The sequence below is a fragment of the Oreochromis niloticus genome, linkage group LG3 (genome assembly GCF_001858045.2).
Source record: "Oreochromis niloticus isolate F11D_XX linkage group LG3, O_niloticus_UMD_NMBU, whole genome shotgun sequence".
Taxonomy (NCBI): Eukaryota; Metazoa; Chordata; class Actinopteri; order Cichliformes; family Cichlidae; genus Oreochromis; species Oreochromis niloticus.
In genome coordinates, this window is record NC_031967.2 from 19,392,713 (window position 1) to 19,410,426 (window position 17,714).

The 17,714-nt window shown below is 41.9% G+C and overlaps 1 protein-coding gene across 3 annotated transcripts in view; it reads right to left on the reverse strand.

The window, feature by feature from the left end:
• The window catches only part of stim2b (stromal interaction molecule 2b), a 60,250-nt gene that overhangs the window by 40,006 nt on the left and 2,530 nt on the right, over positions 1 to 17,714 (reverse strand). Inside the window, exon 1 of one of the 3 annotated variants that reach the window (XM_005454407.4) lies at positions 14,586 to 16,544. The exons of 1 other annotated variant lie outside the window; for it this stretch is intronic. In XM_005454407.4, the coding sequence (XP_005454464.1) occupies positions 14,586 to 14,718 (133 nt within the window). In that variant the 5' untranslated portion in view covers positions 14,719 to 16,544. Of the gene's footprint in view, positions 1 to 14,200; positions 14,355 to 14,585; positions 16,545 to 17,714 lie in introns of those variants that run through there. One more of the 3 variants, XM_013273918.3, reaches the window with a different exon arrangement.

Below are 17,714 nucleotides of genomic sequence, written 5' to 3' on the forward strand. Positions count from 1 at the left end.
GAGGAAGAAACAAGATACAGAAAGTATTCGTGTGTTACTCTCGCTTTGCACAAGCTGTTAAAGTGAACGCATCGCAGACATGCACTTAAAAACTGACCTCTCTTACTCAACAAGCACTTTAAAATTGAAATTTGGCCAGCAGGAGTGGAATGAACCGAATAAACAATAAACTAAATAACATAATTAAACAAGACTTTCTCTCTACTACTTTTTTTTCCCCTGGCAAAGTAAGAGCAATATTTATCTCTCAGGCTCTGAGGCTTTTGTTATGTTTGAGCTGATGTTTTGTTGACAGGTGTGCTTTCACATTCCTGTGGGTGCCTTGGGCATGGCAGACAAACACAAAGTAAAGTGCCACACATGAATGTATAATTAACTCATTTCCCGGTAGGGAGTGACAAGTGAGTGACAAGCTTCTTTTTTCCTTTTTTTTTAAGGATGACTCAGATTGTTCACAAGCCGTGAACAATCTGTAGCCTCAACGAATTCTTGGAAAACCTCACAGTAAGCTCCACGCTGTCCCGGCTATAGGCGTTTAACATGTCCGAACTGCAGCTCGACCCACCCGCAATATGCTGTATGCACGAAGCAATGGAAACAAAAAAGATGGTGCAATACACAGGTGGAGGTGGATAAGCATGGGTGCAGTGAAGCAATGCAACAAGTGCAAAACTCCAACATGCACATCTGCAGTCTGACTGAGCAGACTGTACATAAAAGATGGACACAGAGATCGTGACATCACCCACTGGTTTGTGGAGTTCCATTCTTAAGACGCCAGCTGAGGGTTTGGGTCGTCGCCATCATGGTTCAAACATCATAAAAAGGTGAATTTGAGTAAAAAAAAACACAAGACAGCCTTGAAGCAAACCCTGCTTCATTGTGTGTTTCACTCTAAATGAGATAATTTGCCAAATTAATATAATGTTGTGTTTAACAAGACTTCAAACTAGCATGCAGGAACATAAGCTCATCAGGAAAGTGTTTCCTGTGCTCACAAACCAAGCGACCAGTATCGTTGTTATTGTTATAGACGTCTATGCAATCAAGCTTGGCCACTAGATATGATGCAGATTTCACTTTTTAGACTTAGCAGACACATCCATCTTTTAAATAAAGTCTATTTTTTGGTTTTTGATACAATAAAGCTCGTCTGTATTGTTTTCTTTTGTCACTAGCAGTGCTGTGCAGCATTGTTTGACTACTAGTTTGGCACACCTCAGTCTTTTCTCCTGTTTCCTTTTCCTTAATGATGACTTCTTGACAACAACACTTCCACTGAGACAATTTCTGAGGAAGCTTCAATGAACAGTAAATGGATCAACTGAAGGGCCAGAGGCATCTTTCAGGTCCTGTGTCAGGGCTTTGCTGGATGTTTGTTTCCTGTTTCTTAAGGACATGACTTTCAGATACGTCTAATCTGCTGTGAGTAATGTTTTAAGGCCGACACTTCTTCTATTCCTCAAGACCGTTTAAAAAAAAAATTCAAGATAGTCCGGCTCCTTGGAGACAAAGACTTTTGCACAGCACTGGACACTCTTCAACTTCAGTTTTGCAAAGACTTTCACTTTTCTATCTTTGATTCAATAAGATGGATGAGGAGCCCTTTGTCTTTGACCTTCTGAACCCAGTCATTTCCATGTATGTTTGGGATGGACCCACATGAGCCACCTTAATGGGCATCAGTAATCCTCTGCTTAGGCCACAGCTCAAAAAAAAGAGGACAGATAAAGGGGGGAAGAAAACTAGAGGAAAACTTCCAGAAAAGGAGACGCTACTTGCGCCCCGGCGTCCGTGGAATGTTTGAATAACAGCCCCAAACACGAGACGTGTGATACATGCGGCCGGCCTGAAGAAGAAAAGAAAAAAGAAAAAAGGAGAGACGGAAAAGACAAAAGGCCGAGCGCTGGCCTAATTAGCTGGCCCGGCTTCAGACACGCTCCTCTGGATATAACGTTGACTGTCTGCCCGAATGAAGCATAGAATGTGTGCATAAGGTGACCAATCACAACGATCACAATGATCCAAGTCGTGCACACGAGCGTGCAAAAGATGCATCCCGCATAATCCCAGTTGGGATTAAGTGTTCCTGGGTATGTGACATGGCCTAAGGGATGGAAAACTGGGGGTTAAGACTTTCCCAGTGGAGTTTTGAGAAGCACTTTATTTAGGTATGGTACACCATGTTCTCTGACCTCATCACAGAAAGAAAATCAACGTAACAAAATAACAGCAAAGAAAGAACCAGATCTGCACAAGTAAACAGCAGCAGAATCTGCTGATCAAAGCTGAGCAATCAACTGAGGAATTTAGATACAGAGCTCACAAAGACTCAGAGAGAAAATCCAGATACCCGAATTTAAATCACACCAGAATAAAATCAGATCTAAAAATCATCTGATCTGACCTAATCGTCTTCTTAATTTAAAAAAAAAAAAAAATCAATTTTTTACAGCTGATCCAACTTTAAGGTCATGTGGGCTGAAGTCCTTCCCCGCTGTCACGGAGCAAGATGCTGGGCAACCTCACAACTACACCTGCGACCAATTTAGAATCACCAATTAACCAATCAACAAGCACGATTTAGGACTACCGCAGGAAGCAGGAGTATCACAAGGAAGCCCACGCCATCCCAGGGAGAATACGCAAACTACACTATTCTCAGGTGTGTGAGTAAAATATTTCACTACTAACAAGTAAATTCTGACATCAAGCATTCATTAGTGGTTTTATTCAAACATTATGTACTCAGCTCAAGCACCTGTTTGTAAAGATGAGCTCAATAAAGGTGTGGCATCAATGTAAGAGCATGAGTCTCACTCCAACCGGTCGCAGCAGATGGCCCCGCCCCTCCCTGAGCCTGGTTATGCCGGAGGTTTCTTCCTGTTAAAAGGAAGTTTTTCCTTCCCACTGTTGTCAAAGTGCTTGTTCATAAGGGGTCCTATGATTGTTGGGTTTTTCTCTGTATGTATTATTGTAGGATCTACCTTACAATATAAAGTGCATTGAGGCGACTGTTGTTGTGATTTGGCGCCATATAAATAAAACTGAATTGAATTGAATGTAACATACAGCAGTTTAACACTCGGTGCAGTACTCGTCCTCATCTCGACAGAGTTCACATTCCTGCAACTGAGCTTTGGCCTCTGCACACGCTTTTACGTGACATTATTGTGAATGAAAGGAACACTGAAACATCCTGTTCAAAAGTTTTACAGCCACCTTAAACGCCGGTTTGTTTTGATAAGCCCTGCAGGGTTTGCTCGCACGATGCCCAATGACACGCACGCTTTTAGTTTCACTCTGAAAAGCGGCAGATTAATGCTGTGGGGCTCTTCTGTCACCGCAGCAGCGTGGCCATGTCTCAGCTGGAAGATTTGTATCTGACAGCACACATCAGGTTTGGTTCTCGGCCAGCATCCTGTGTATGTCCTCTGCCTTCCTGTCTGACAGGACTCTGATTGTCTTCCTTTTTTCTCTCCCTTTTTTTCTCTTCTCTTTCTTCTGCATTTCTAAACACAGATGCAAGTTCGGACGCCAAGAATAAGTGAGACACTGCAGACAGCAGCAAAGTTATTTAGCACAGCTTCCCAGTTTGGATAAAGGGCCGGAGTTTTTGCATGTGATGTAACACACAGACAAAACTAAAAGTATAGATTCAACATAGGATACTGGTTCAGTATCTGATCCAGTGCTGATTCACATAGCTGGACTTGGTGTATGTGAAAATGAGTTCATCTACTTGATTTCTTTTCGTGTTATCTGACATTTACTGAGGAGGTACCGATTATCAAATTCTGAGCTGATAAAATTTCTGCAGATTACTGACAGTTGTTGTTGTTTTTACCCCACTTGTTCCAGGAAAGGAGAGGAGTACTCCTCTCTCTGGAAATGAGTTGAACTCTCTCACCAATCTCTGAATAAGCAATCAAGCTATAATATAATCACTGGGTCAAAGACACGAGGACCTCAGACTCGACTGAACACATCAGATAAACGCCAGCCACTGCCGTCAAACCTGACGCTGTTTTACATGATGCATTTCTAACTTGCAGGAATATACTTCTAAACAGAGCCTGTCGTCACCTGATACTGGCCTGTCACAGATATAAACTGTATGTCTTGAGTTCTGTGGGGGAAAGGGTGATCTCAAGCAGAAAAAAACATAACTTTCATGGTTTCTTCAGTTGGTTTGTCAAGCCCATTCCTGAGTTTTAAGTACAAACACCGTCTATAACACATGTAGCAGAGCATTAGGGCCGGCAACAGAACAAATATGTTGGCCATCACCAATTATAAGGCTAAAAGGCTACCTTGGATATCACACCAAGGAAGTTAGCCGTGTGTTTTTCTTTACACCAGCATAACCACTTACTGCTCCTCGCTCACATGCCTCAGCTTGCCAGTTTCGTCTCACACAAACTGCACGCCTCTCAGAACAAAAGAGAGAGGCAACAGTCTCACACCAAATAATGCACTGAATGAAGGCCTACACCCTAGCTAACCACTCACCCATTTGGTACTGTAGATCTAGAAGAAGCCACCACATGTAAGTGATTTAGTTCTTATGAAGCTCTTTGATGTGTAATACGAACTGGGGCCATCGCGAACCACATCAAAGGAAATCCAAATAGGCTCCAAAGAAGTCACCTGTTAGTCCGGACATGCTGCCGTTTGTAAGGTCAAGACAGATTAGCATCCAGCTTAGCACGAGCCAACCAAGAAATGAAGGGGAAAAACATAGTTCAACCGCTTGCTTGAACTCTATGCTTTTTATTATTCGTGTTGTGGGAGAAACTTGATTTCGATCTTACATAATAAAGTTGCATAATAAAACAATGCTGATAAGAACAGTGGGAGTGGAGGAAAAATCCAAAACAAGCTAAAAGATGCTAAAACTTCAAAGAACAAAAGGGTGCTGCAGAGGTGCTTGACCGTGCTTCCTATTTTACAATCCATCCATGCAACACGCAGCAAGACGGAGGGCCTACACAGCATGAGGCACCAGTAGGCGATGTTATGGCTGATTGGGGTAATAGTGGAGAAAACAGGAAGCAAGAGATGGCAGAAATAAAAGCTGAAAGGTGCTCAAGCAGGCACCCGGATGTTTTTCCAGATTTGCATCTAAGTCTACCCGTTACGCTTGGTTTCTAACTGTGAATCATTTTTTGCTATGAGCACAGGTCAGAGCACGAATGTCAGTGGAGGCAGACTTGCGAGGGGGCAGCATACCAAAGAAATCCACACCGCTCTTTGCCCCCTCGTGCCCAGGCCACCACCACATCACATGCCCTCCACCGAGGGAAAGTCCCTGAAATCAGAGGGGAGTGCTTCTGACGTCCAATATCTAACTTTAAATACTTCTTAAATATATATATAGATGCATTTACCCTGATTTTTTTTTATTGGGAACTCTGCTGCTAATGCATAAAGGCTCCAACTCCTTCAGGTCTAAACAGGAAGTAACTCGGTGTAACTTCCACGAGTAACTCTTCACTGAAATAATGTAAAATTTTGCATGCAAAACTTGTAACGGTCAGAAAACTACAGGGACAAGTTTAGGCATCTGTGAAGATCGCAGCATTGATCTCTTCCTGTATTAAGGCGACAAGTATTATCACAGCACAGTCCCATAATAGAACGAGGCTCTCAGCCTTTTATTCTCGAAAGCATGGAGGTGAAACTGCCTTTCATGTTGTTTCACCAGGATTTTCAAGGTAAAGTCAATCAGAACAAGCAAGCGTTTGGCTTGGAGGTTAAAACAGATGCTTTTTTGAGTTTGCTGTAAACCCTCTAACCATTTCACTACAGTCTAAATCGCTCTACACGACAACAGCAGGAGAAAACAGAGGAAGTGAGATATAAAAGGGGAACCTAGAAATTTGTTTTCCTACACGTTTGCCTATGCACATCAGTGTTTGTGCTTTTTTTTTTTCCTTTGCCCGTTGGTTTGTAGTGAGGCCTGTTGCATCTGTCACGCAGGCGTCACCCAGCCAACAGCTCATGTATTGCCAGCTAGAGGATCAACACCTTGAAGTGTGGTGCCGGGGGACAACAATAGCCCCCTGTGGGATGGGAGAGGGCACACAGTTCTGCTACTGTAGGCCACTTGCAACGGGAAACACTGTACAGCTGAGTACAGTGACCTACATCTTCCACCAAGGCGCTTTCTGCACAAGTGAATCAGCTTACAGTCAGCCAGTGTTGTCTGCTTATGAATGAATTATCTGAAACGTACTGGTGTGTGCATTAGGGAGTCGAGACTGTGAAACAAAGGTTTGTTTCAGCCTCATCTCTAAGTTAGACGACACTGAAAAAGCAGAGATTATTCAGAGAAGGTAATTAATATGCAATAAGAGGAATTTTAATGATGACTTAGACACAGAAATCTAAGAAAAAACAATAATTGGTAGTAAAGTTGACAGGAAATAGCAGCTTAACAATGACCCGATTCCAGTGAATCAAGGTCATTGATTGTTTCTACACTCAAGTCCAGTCTGTTCTCCACCATGGCTGCTGACAGCGGGCACGCTAGAGCAAATCGTCTGGCTCAGACTTCTAGCGACGGCCACAATTATAAAAAGGTTCGCTCTAAAGCCACAGCCACAACAGGAAGCACGGTGGATAAAATTTTAAATGCACTCGAGGGGTCTGTTTGTTTGGTGAAAGGCCTCATTAGGTTGGATCACCACCCTAAAGCCTCCAACTGAGACGGGCAGCAGTTGCCCACTTTCGGGAAAAGCCAAAGAGGCAACTTGTGTCAGAGCAGTGCTGCAACTGTGGCTTTGTGACTGAGATGAGGTGTTACCTATGACCACACCCATGTGGGTTTTTTTGGCAAAGGGATTTCACACCAAATACACGCTGTAAACACAACACAGACGGAAAAATACAATGCTGTGAACAACAACAATAAGATGTTAAAGTGATAAGTATTTCAGCACTATCTGAAAACAGTATTTGCATATTTTGACTTTTATGCCAGCAACATGCCATACATGGTGCTGTTGTTGGAATACCTGCTTACTGCCTCGCTGGAGTAAACAAGCGCCTTCCCTCCAAAACCGGTATATCTCGTCAACATTGATGATCCACTTAAAGAGGTGCAAATTGGCCTTGTCGTTGGCACAAAGCTAAGTTAGTCATGCCTAATTGGCAAACACATTGTGCTCTGCAGAGCCCATCTAGTTGCTAACTTTCTCTGGTTTGGTGTGTGCCAACATGTCATCATAACTAAGAGCTGAAAACGTCACACTTGATCACATTGGGGTTTGTTGGTGACGTTTTTCTGTAAGCTGCTGCAATGTCCCGGCATTTATTTCCATCCAGAGTTGCACTGTGTTATCTCAAAACTTTTGTGTTAACGGTGGGACCATCGTGCAGGCTTCTCCAGCACATCCCAAAGATTCTCAGTGGGATTAAGGTGTGGACTCTTTGGTGGCTAATCCATGTGTGAAAAGGATTTCTCTTGCTTCCTGAACCACGCTTTTGCAATCTGAGCCAAACTAAACCTTGCATTGTTACCTTGGAATATGTCCATACCATACTGGGAAGAAATCAGGCAAACTGACCCCTTTGTTCCCAATTAGTCTCACTGATAAGTGGTTCTCTTAAGGTTTCACAGCTATTTAGTACAAATCCCTGGAGTTTGAATATGTGTGGAAATGTCTTGATGCACGCTCAATCATCCAGGTAATTAAATCTCCTAAAGTTGATTCTGTTCATCCAGGTGAACAGAATCACTCATCCAAGTCTGAAGACTGAAGAAGTCACTTGGATGAGTGACGAAACGTTTCTCCCACTGAAAACACTACGTCCAGATGAACAGAATCAACTTTTGGAGATGTGCGGAAATGCTTCAAATTTGAGTCTAGTGAGTTCTACTGCTGATTTTAATTTTTGTTTTTATTTCAGAGATTTAAGTGATCTCACGATCAGCCATATTTCTTCTTCAAAGATGGTTCAAAAGTATCCTTCCAGGTTTTAATCATGTGTTTCAGAGTTAACCCAGTTTTATTAGCCTGATGAGTCTCGTTAGGTGTTTTCATTTGCTTGATACCGGCCAATAAATTGACCCTTCTGAAATGGAGGAACCCATTTTACACAGCCGTGTATCTTCCGATGCAGTTGTTTAAGACATGAGAAGTTACTCACTGTATCAGTTAGGCTTAAATAACCTTATGCTGGCTGAAACCAACTGACTGAAGTAAATATATAATGTAAGGGTCTTAATAGCCTAGTTAAATCCAGCTGGTGACTTGTAGGAACTTTAGAGTAAGCAACTTTTACATTACTCACAGTCATTTGATCCATTTCCATCATACAAGTTTTGACTAGTGCAGTATGGAAATGTGAAGTGTTCAAAGGATCATTTTGGTGGAAATCAGTGCACTATGTGGGCTGGTAACAGTCCTACTTAAGTTCTTTTTTTTGGCCCAGAGAAACCCTCCAGAACAGTCTGTTCTTGTCAAAAAATGGAAATGGCTTTGCGTGTTGAGCTGTACTCCACAGAAGAACATCGTGACTTATTTCACATTCACGGTGATATTTTGTCATCAGCCCCCTGAACAACCCCCAAATTCGACCGTCTTTCCTCGAGTGTGCGTGTGTGTTAGTCTGATAGAGCAGGGGCCAGCCGGCAGTGGTGGAAGCAGTATAAAATGCAAACTGTCATGCTTGCCGCAGCACTTGAGCCAGCACTGGCAAGATAGGCAAATGCCGAACCTCCTTTCCAAACAAATCTCTTTAACAATGCAGCCACTGAGCTCTGAGATAACCAATGTCACCTCTGATTTAGCCATATAAGCAAAGCGATACGGAGCAAACTTTCTCCAAACTTGGCCAAGCTTTGGGCGCGAGAGAGATCTAATCACGATTGCTTCAATACATCCAAGTCAGTAATTAACCTCAATCTGTAGGTTGGAAAAAAGTCTACACTAAATGGGATTCCTGTATCAGATTCAGCTATCAGCGAGCGGGCACATTATTTCAACACTGGATGTTCCTCGCAGGCACAAGGAAGGGCTTTGTTTGTTGAAATGCCAACACGCTAAATACACAAAACTATTAAAACAAGGGTAGACCACGTTCACTGTAGCGCTCTACAGAGCGTGCTCGCAAACACCTCTTCCATTTTTACTGCATCTTCTGCTGACTTTCCAAAAATCTATACCCAGTTTGCTTCCAGTGATGATTTATGACTCCTATTGTTTAGACCTGGTGTGGATTTGGCCTGTGTTAGAAAAACATGCTGATTTTGGATAGATTTATAACACACCAGATTCTCCTCATAGCTGAAAAGGCCAACAATGAGGAAAAAGGTGTTGTTTTACAAACAAAGCACTGCAGGACATTGTACTACTTTAACTCATTTTAAAGACAAATGCATCACAAAAACCATTGTTCACTATGACCTTCAACTCAATTTGTGTGTCCCTGGTTATCTGCAACACCACTGTTAGTGATTACTAGTTCATGCCCAGTTTCATCTCCTCTTTTTGTCTTTTGATACAAGTTCATTAGTAACTTTAAAATCACATAATTGTAAACTTCAACAAAGATGCTGGCGCTCAATATGAAAACACCTGGTTGCTGGTACACAAATATGCTCACGAGCTATTAAATAGTTCAGTTATGTGGGCAGTTGGTCCTATATGCTCATGGCTTTATATGTGCCTCGACAAATATAAGTAGTAAAAACCTTTTTATGTAATAACATGCTAGGGCAATATGTACACTGTAAGTGGTTATATATTTAATGAGTCACTTCCCTAAACAAACTTTTGGAGTGCGTTAATGCTAAACTACAATTTTTCCATTTTGCATTTGTAACGATCATGGTGACAACGGGTCAAGTGAATAAGGCCCCAGTCTCACGAGACTGCGTCGCTCGAGCGACTAGATGGCAAACAGCCGTCATAAGGGAAAACGAGTATTCCCCAAACAACCAGATTACTGCGGTCACTCACGTCTCCTTCTGGGCTCGAAATGGGAATCTGGCCACAGTCACACAGGCCTAGAGAGCGGACGTTGACCATCTGACAAACATCACTAGCAGGAAAAAGTTTATTTCCCAACTGGCTTGTGAGTGGTTGCTGGCTGCAAACAGGCTGCTGCAGTAGATCGCGTGGAAGATGCGCTTTTTAGTTTTACGACCGCTCAGTTAATAGTTAGTGTTTTCAGACAACTAGGCATCTTCCATGGAAACTACAAATGTTACAATGTGTTAGCAAGCAAAGCTATCATAAGAATAAAATGTGATGCAACTTTGTTTTGCATCTAAGCATTTTAAAGATTCATTAAAAATGCATTAAAAACAAGGACATTTGAGGGACTTGTTAAACATACAAATAGAAACTGAGATAGGTCATGCCTCAGGGAAAACAGCAGGTTGTCTACCAATTGTCAGCCTAGCAGTTTAATCCCAAGCCTCTCCACATCCTAAGGTATTCTTGGGAAAGAGGCTGAAGCTAAAGTTATTTCCAGTGGCAGGCAAGTAGTTTGCATAGTAGCATTGCCACCGTTAGTGTGTGTAAATGGTTGAATGACAAATGCATTATTAATGGTTTTGAAGAACCAGTAAGGTGAAAAGGTGCAATAGCATATAGCATGTGCTTTCCCTCAGCTTAGACTATCGAAAGGCCACCTTCATGGAAAGCTGACCTTTTAATGAAAAGCTGACCTTTCCACAGTACTGAGTGGGAAATGGTGTGGTTTTGTTTCCTGTCACCACCGTCTCTACATTCATTAGTTTTCTTGTTCATGGGAAGAGAGAGCTGATATCATCCCTTGGTTCGTATTTACACTGTCATGCTGTTGTGGAACAGGACCTCTGTGCTTTTGCCTTATTAATCAATATACTGTAAAACTCCGGGTTAATTTTTCAGGAGCAGCTTGACACTTGTAAACAGTTGCAAATGCTTAACAGCTGTCTGGGGCAAGGTTTATTACCTTCAGCAGGTTTTACAGACATGCACGGATGCACCAAAGATATAAATTAGTCTATTGGCCTTTATTCATGAGGCTTTTTGTGTGTTTTCAATTGGATTGCCTACCAGTGTTTTGTTAACATAGCACAGAGCTCATTTTGAGTTTGTGCAAACGCCCCTAAGTGCAAAAAGTCAAAGCCCAAAAACTAACATTTGAAATTAACCTTCATGCGATTAAAGAATTGTAATAACAATTAATGCTAATATTTGTCTCAGTGACAACTTTCCACTTTAAAATCCACCTGTGAGGGTATGTCAGAAGATGCAAGTGAGGAATAGAACTAAACTAGGGTGGAGTTTAAGGCTACAAAGCGTAACAAAACATCAAATATTAGCTGTCAAATGATATGCTTAAGTTTTGGTATTTGGTAAAGGATTATCAGATACATAGGGCAGGAATCCTAAACCCCATCTCTGAAATAGTACAATCCTGTACTTTCCCTGTAAATAGACCTTGTTTGGATTCTTTGTATTAAGGTTTCTCATGGGCCGTCACACATGGATAATGGTTGTTGAGTGGTTCCTGGGGGTTGCTACCTGTTGCTGGATGACATCAACAAAGAGGGTGTTGCATCAAAAAGCTCCTTGTGATTGCTTTGGCTGCTAGCAGACTTTTGCAGTCACCCCCTTAGTTAACATGGAAGACTCCAGCTTGCCTGCAATACTTGCTAACTTCTAATCAAGCGATAGAAAAACTTGAAAATGAATATAAGTTGTGCCCCAGCGCTGCAGTCAACCTATTTCAAAAAGGTGCAACTTTTACTTTGAAAGCAACCAGTCCATTTCCAACTTGTCACATAGTTTCACTATCACTCAAATAATAGCTAGCAAGTGTTTGCAGACGTGTCACCATTACAACAATCTGCTAATGACTGAAGCAATCCCAAAGAGGTTTTCTCCAACCAGTCGAGAAATATATATTTTTCCTAGCAACCCATGGTTGCCAGGGGTCATTAAATAGTTTTTAGGGCTGCACCACTAAGGCTTTAAAAGTCAATTTAACAATGACTGTAACCAACCATGTGCCAACTGGTTGGGAAATACCTATTTTCATTTTAGAAGGTTATACCTGTATGACTGGGGCCTTGTTCCCTTAACAATACATTGTCATCATGATTGCCACACTTTCAAAATTGCGGATAAGATAGCATCTCATGGTTAATGGTCACATATCTGCAAAACCTCAGTAGCCTTAGCTTCTCTGATCTGATTATTAGTTCATGGCTTTTAGCTAACTTTAAGAAAATTTTACTGCTGGGTTAGTTAGCCAATTTATGCATTTTTATACTATTGTTACTATAAGCAGTTAAACAAACTGCTGAACAGTAGCATAGCAAAATTATAGTTTAGCATGTAGAATTAATGTGGTGGACAAGTTAATGCCATGTAGTTAGCAGCAACAGGACTGCAAAACTTCAGAGATATGACTGAGTTTATTTTTTAGTCAAATCTGTTGTTCATGGCTTTGGACACTCATGTTAACAGACTAAGTTTAAGAAATAGTTGGACATTTGTTCAAATGCCTGTATATTTTTTTTACCAAGAGTTAGGATGAAGGTTGATTCCTGTTTGTCAGCCCATTGACTGTCAACTCATAGCTTAGGAAAAATGCTGGAAATGGGAATAAACAGTCTTTTTAAAGCTAATTCCCGTAAAGAGCATTTGATTTGAACTGTTTTGTGTTACCGGTAGGGTGCATAACTTGTTTGAATGTAGCTTGCCATCACCAGTGTGTGAATGTGTGTGTGAATGGGTGGATGACTGGTTGTGTAAAGCGCTTTGGGGTCCTTAGGGACTAGTAAAAGCGCTATACAAATACAGGCCATTCACCATTTACCATTTCTGATGACAAAGCTCATTTGAGCAGGCTTAAGATGTCTGCAGATAGTCCAGGTGACAAAAAAATCAACTAAGTACGATTGCCCTGACCATCTACATGCTCCAGAGGTTTCCCAACAAATATACTTTATTCATATATATTGTTTTTTTTGGTCTAGAATGACTTGGTTGATTGTTAGTCAAACCATTAATACATGCATGAGCTTGTTCCACTTAACAGGATTGAGAAATAGCTGTTTAAATTTGTCCTTTATCTGAATGCATGTGTGTTTTTTCTGCAGAAAATTAGGAGGAAACAGTTATCCCACCGTCATCTGTCAGCCGGCAGCCTGTTAGCTCATAGCTTCACATGAAGCCTGCATAATGGAAACAAACAAACTGAGTCAGTCCAACGGTGACATAATCCATCCACCAGCACCTCTAAAGCCCAATTAACACATTATATCTTCCTTGATTAAACGTGTACAAAAGTGCACTGTAAAAGCACCCAACTATTTCTTGGCCGCGGACTGCAACTTTCTGGACTTTCCACCGATTGCCTGGCAACAGGTCCCACTCAAGAGAGTGAAAAAGGATGCTTCTGAAAATGTTGAAATACTCCTTTAAATGCTCAGTTCAGTCACCAGAGACTTACCACAAACTATCAAGGCTCAGCACACAGTCATAAACAAGGGATGCAGGGATGTCCCGATACATTAGCAAGGACACCACAATTAAAGTATCTATATGAACATATCCAGGTATAATGCCTTCAGTATAACACTGTATTCAGATCATTGTCACTTACATAATTATTAGGTTCCAAGGGGTTCCCCAGTGAAAGCACTACACAAAGAACAACAAAAGAAGCGATCCACCCCCTTAGTAATCCAACACTAACCATCACTAAATATCTTATACTGTAGCTTACTAATTTGCTCTCCAACACGAGGCTTCACATTCAGTGAGGTCGGTTACATAACACTGAAATGTATATTTGCTCAAACATAACCATATGATTACATAGCAAACACCTATATACATATATATTTACCTGTATGTCAAGTGCCTCTAGACACAAAGAGTTATGTCATTACACAGGTATGCAGTCAAACCAACCGGTGTATCGTTTTAAACTCGACTATAAAGGCCCCAAAACAGGGCCAGGTGCTGTTTATTAGCTTCAGCATCCCTTTCAGTCCTTGTGTCAAGTTAACTCTAAAAAAACAGAGGAGGAAAAAGTACAAGGCTTTTTTATAATGCTCTCAGTTCAGGACAGTGTGGTGTATAAAAAAGGGCCTGGTTCAAAATATTGCCTGGATGCAAATAGATGGAAATCCTACTCTAATAAGGTTATGTCAACAGTACAGTTTAGCTGGGGAGGGTTTAGTCACCTGTGGCCTTCTGGAAATGATCAACCTGGCTCAAAACACACAGCATCATAGAGGTATGCTGTGGATTATAACACCATAAGGGCACCTGTCATGTCATCACAGCAGCCTTGATGGCACGGATGTGAGGGCAGCCTGCATTCCTGTCATGTCACGCATTCCTCAGCAATGAACAAAAAGGAGAGGAATCCAAAAAAAGAGAAACAGAAAAAGAGACAGAGAGGTGACAGTCGACATAAGATGCATCACTTCCATTAGGCTGCTGCGCAGGGCATTCCTCGGCTTTCCCAAAGGGAGACAGAGGGAGGGGAGGGGTGAGTGTGGGGGCTAACGCTGTACATGCGTAAATAAATTAGAGACACTTGTGTCCGACATGGACTGCGCTTACCTGTGGTGGCTACGTTTTGAGCATCAGACGAGCGGCTGGGTAGATCATTCGAGTAAGAGCACTCCAAGCCGAGTACCGCATAGATGACGAGTCCACGTAGCAATACATTCACTACCCTGTGGATGTAACTCATTGTGGAAATGAGGTGAAAATCTAGTAATCCGTGGGACTGACAGTGTAGATGGAGATTTAAATCACAGGTGGTGGTGGGGGGAATACCCCAGAAAAAAAAAAAGACAGACTGGTGAACACAGCCAACGATTTAAAAAAAAAAAAAACCAAAACAGTAAAAATAAAAAATCTAGTCTTTTTTAAAGCGGAAAATATGTGGTGTCACGACAAAAAGAGGCACCTTAACTTCAAAAGATAACAATAATTATAATAATCCTGCAGTGGACTACCGGCTAACAGCTAAAAACAGGAGCCAGTCACTGACTGCCGGCACAAAACCTCACAGGAGCGTGGAAAAAGCCCACGAAATAATAGTTCATTGTTCGCCAAACTACCCTGAAAGAAGCCCTTCTTTTAAAAAAGAAAAAAAAAAGAAATCACTTTAATAGCCTCTAATGGCTTTACTGGCTGTTTCAGAGGGGTGTCTGCTGGGAGGCAGGACAAACGAGAACCCCATATCCAAATCTATGCATTCAAAAATATATATTTATGTATGTATATGTGTTAGCTACCAAACACGACCAGGTTGTGTATTAGAGGGAAGCACATGCAGCCTATGTGTAGGAATTCCCTATCCAAAACAAAACCAGACTCAAAAAATGGTAGCAGCCGAGGATATCCGGGAGCTACAGTTAATACCAAGTGCTCTGTTAAATCCTTACGTGGAGCAGTGAGTTGGAAGAAAATAGTCTATGTACTTCCACGTATAGTATACAAACACCGGGGACAGCCTCAGCATATTGAACTCGCAGTGTCTCGTAGGTCCGCCTCTTCACACGAAAGCAGCAAATCCCACTGCATCAAGTAAAAATATTAGATGTAAATATAAATATATATGCGCCTCTTCTTGCTCCGTTTCCTGTCCCTTAGTCCTTCTCCGACCGGTATCTGTCGCACACGACATCCGCCTACTTTCCAAATGAAGTTTTTAAGTCAGCTTCTCATGGCTCGGCGTGATCAGTATCCCCCTCCTGTCATATCAGCTGCTCACCGGCTGATGCAGACCAGTAGGAAGGGAAGCCGAGCGGGGCGGAAGTTGGTATGCAAAATGGTTTGACATCAGGAGCCGGAGGAGGAGGGGGGAGAGAGGAGGAGTGCCGGGAGACGAAGCAACGGGGGGGGGTTAATTTGCCCCAACTACTGCCGCGTGCAGGTCACCACGGGATGGATTTGTTTTTGTTTTTAGGGAAATTCAGCGAAGCTTGTCGAGCCAAGGCGAGCACCGCCACCCGGTCGCACCACCCCGGTGTTACACGCAGAGGTACCCGCTCGTTACACTCACTCCCTCGGGCAGTTTAAGGGTGGCCACGGAGGAGCCCTCCAAAGAAACTTCGGGGTTTTTCTCGTCGCGGTGATGCCCGCCTCATTGTTCTCCAGGCACAGCCAAGTTTTCCTCCGTGCTGAGCGCTCTCATTGGTTGCGCTCTCCCAACATGGCAGATTCTGATTGGATGCCTCCCACGGCATCTTTTTTTTGGTCTCTTTTGAGGATGCTTAGCGCGGGAAACAAAGCGACGTTATACTGGGTTTATTACGAGTAAACTCGGTGCTTCACTGAGAGGAAAGTGGCTGCTACTTCTGTTTCGGGCATTTTATTATCGATTATCTACATTCATATCCACAACAAATGTACTGCAAAACTAAATAGTGTAACAGAAGCATTTAATTTATTCATCTTTATTGACTGGAGACACTCCACTGACCAACGTGAACCAACCAAAAGTTGATTTAAGTCGAGTTTGTATTTGCTTTTTAATGTACTTTTCCCACAGAGAGTATATGAAAGCACCCTGATAATCCCATGCAAGAGTTTAAGATGAACAAGTAAAGGTTCAATTTTAGAAAATGCACTGGCATAAAGTATTTCTTTTTTCCTCATATTTGTCACATTTATATGATTCAGATCATCAAACATATTTTAATATCAGACAAAGATAACCCGAGTAAACACAAAATGCAGTTTAAATGATGATCTTATTTTTTAAAGGAAAATGATCCAAACCTACACAGCTTTGTGTGAAAAGGTAATCACCCTTAAACTTGGAATTAAGAACTACAAGCTGACATGAAGCAACAAAGCAGGTCTAGACCATCACACTACCACCATGTTTAACTGTTAGGGTGTTGTGTTCTTTTAATGAAATGCTGCGCTAGTTCTATGCCAGATGTAACGGTACCCAGACTTTCCAAAAGTTTAACTTTTGTCTCATCAGTCCAGAGAATATTTCCCCAAAAGTCTCTGAGATCATCAAGATGTTTTTTGGTAAATGTGAGATGAGCCTTTGTGGTCAGCAGTTGTTTCCCCTTTGATTCTCTCCCATGGATGCCATTTTTGCCCAGTCTCTTTCTTATTGATGAATCATGAACTCTGAACTTAACTGAGGCAAGCAGCTCTTTAGATGCCATTCTGGATTCTGGCTGGCCGGCCACTCCTGGGGAGCTTCATTCGTCTTTGGAGATGTATGGGTATAGATATGCTGAGAACAAAACCCCGTCTTATTCACGAGTATTTTCACCCAAAAACCTGCCTGGTAAAACTGAACTCAACAAAAGCACTCGTAAAAAACTTTATCTGTTGCAAAAGATGGATTGTAACAAAAGATTAGACCTTTTTTATTCCATGTTATTTTTCCCAGTATACTATTTCCACATTTACTCAGAATGACATGCTTCTGCATATCGTACTCTTTCATTGCTGGTTGATTTTACGCTCATTCCTCTTTTTGTTGTCAGAAAACTGTGACATTTTACATTCCTTCAGGATTATAAATAAGCTTTTTATTGTATGGAATTGTAATCCAACCAGTCTAGCACAGTAAGGCAGGCTGTTTTAGTGGCCATGGCCTAACACTCTAACCCCATAAATGTTGAGTCATTACATATCAGCAGTAACAAGAGCACAGAGCCAATTCATGCTGCTGTCCAAACACTTATTAAGCCCACTGTACTTGATACGCCT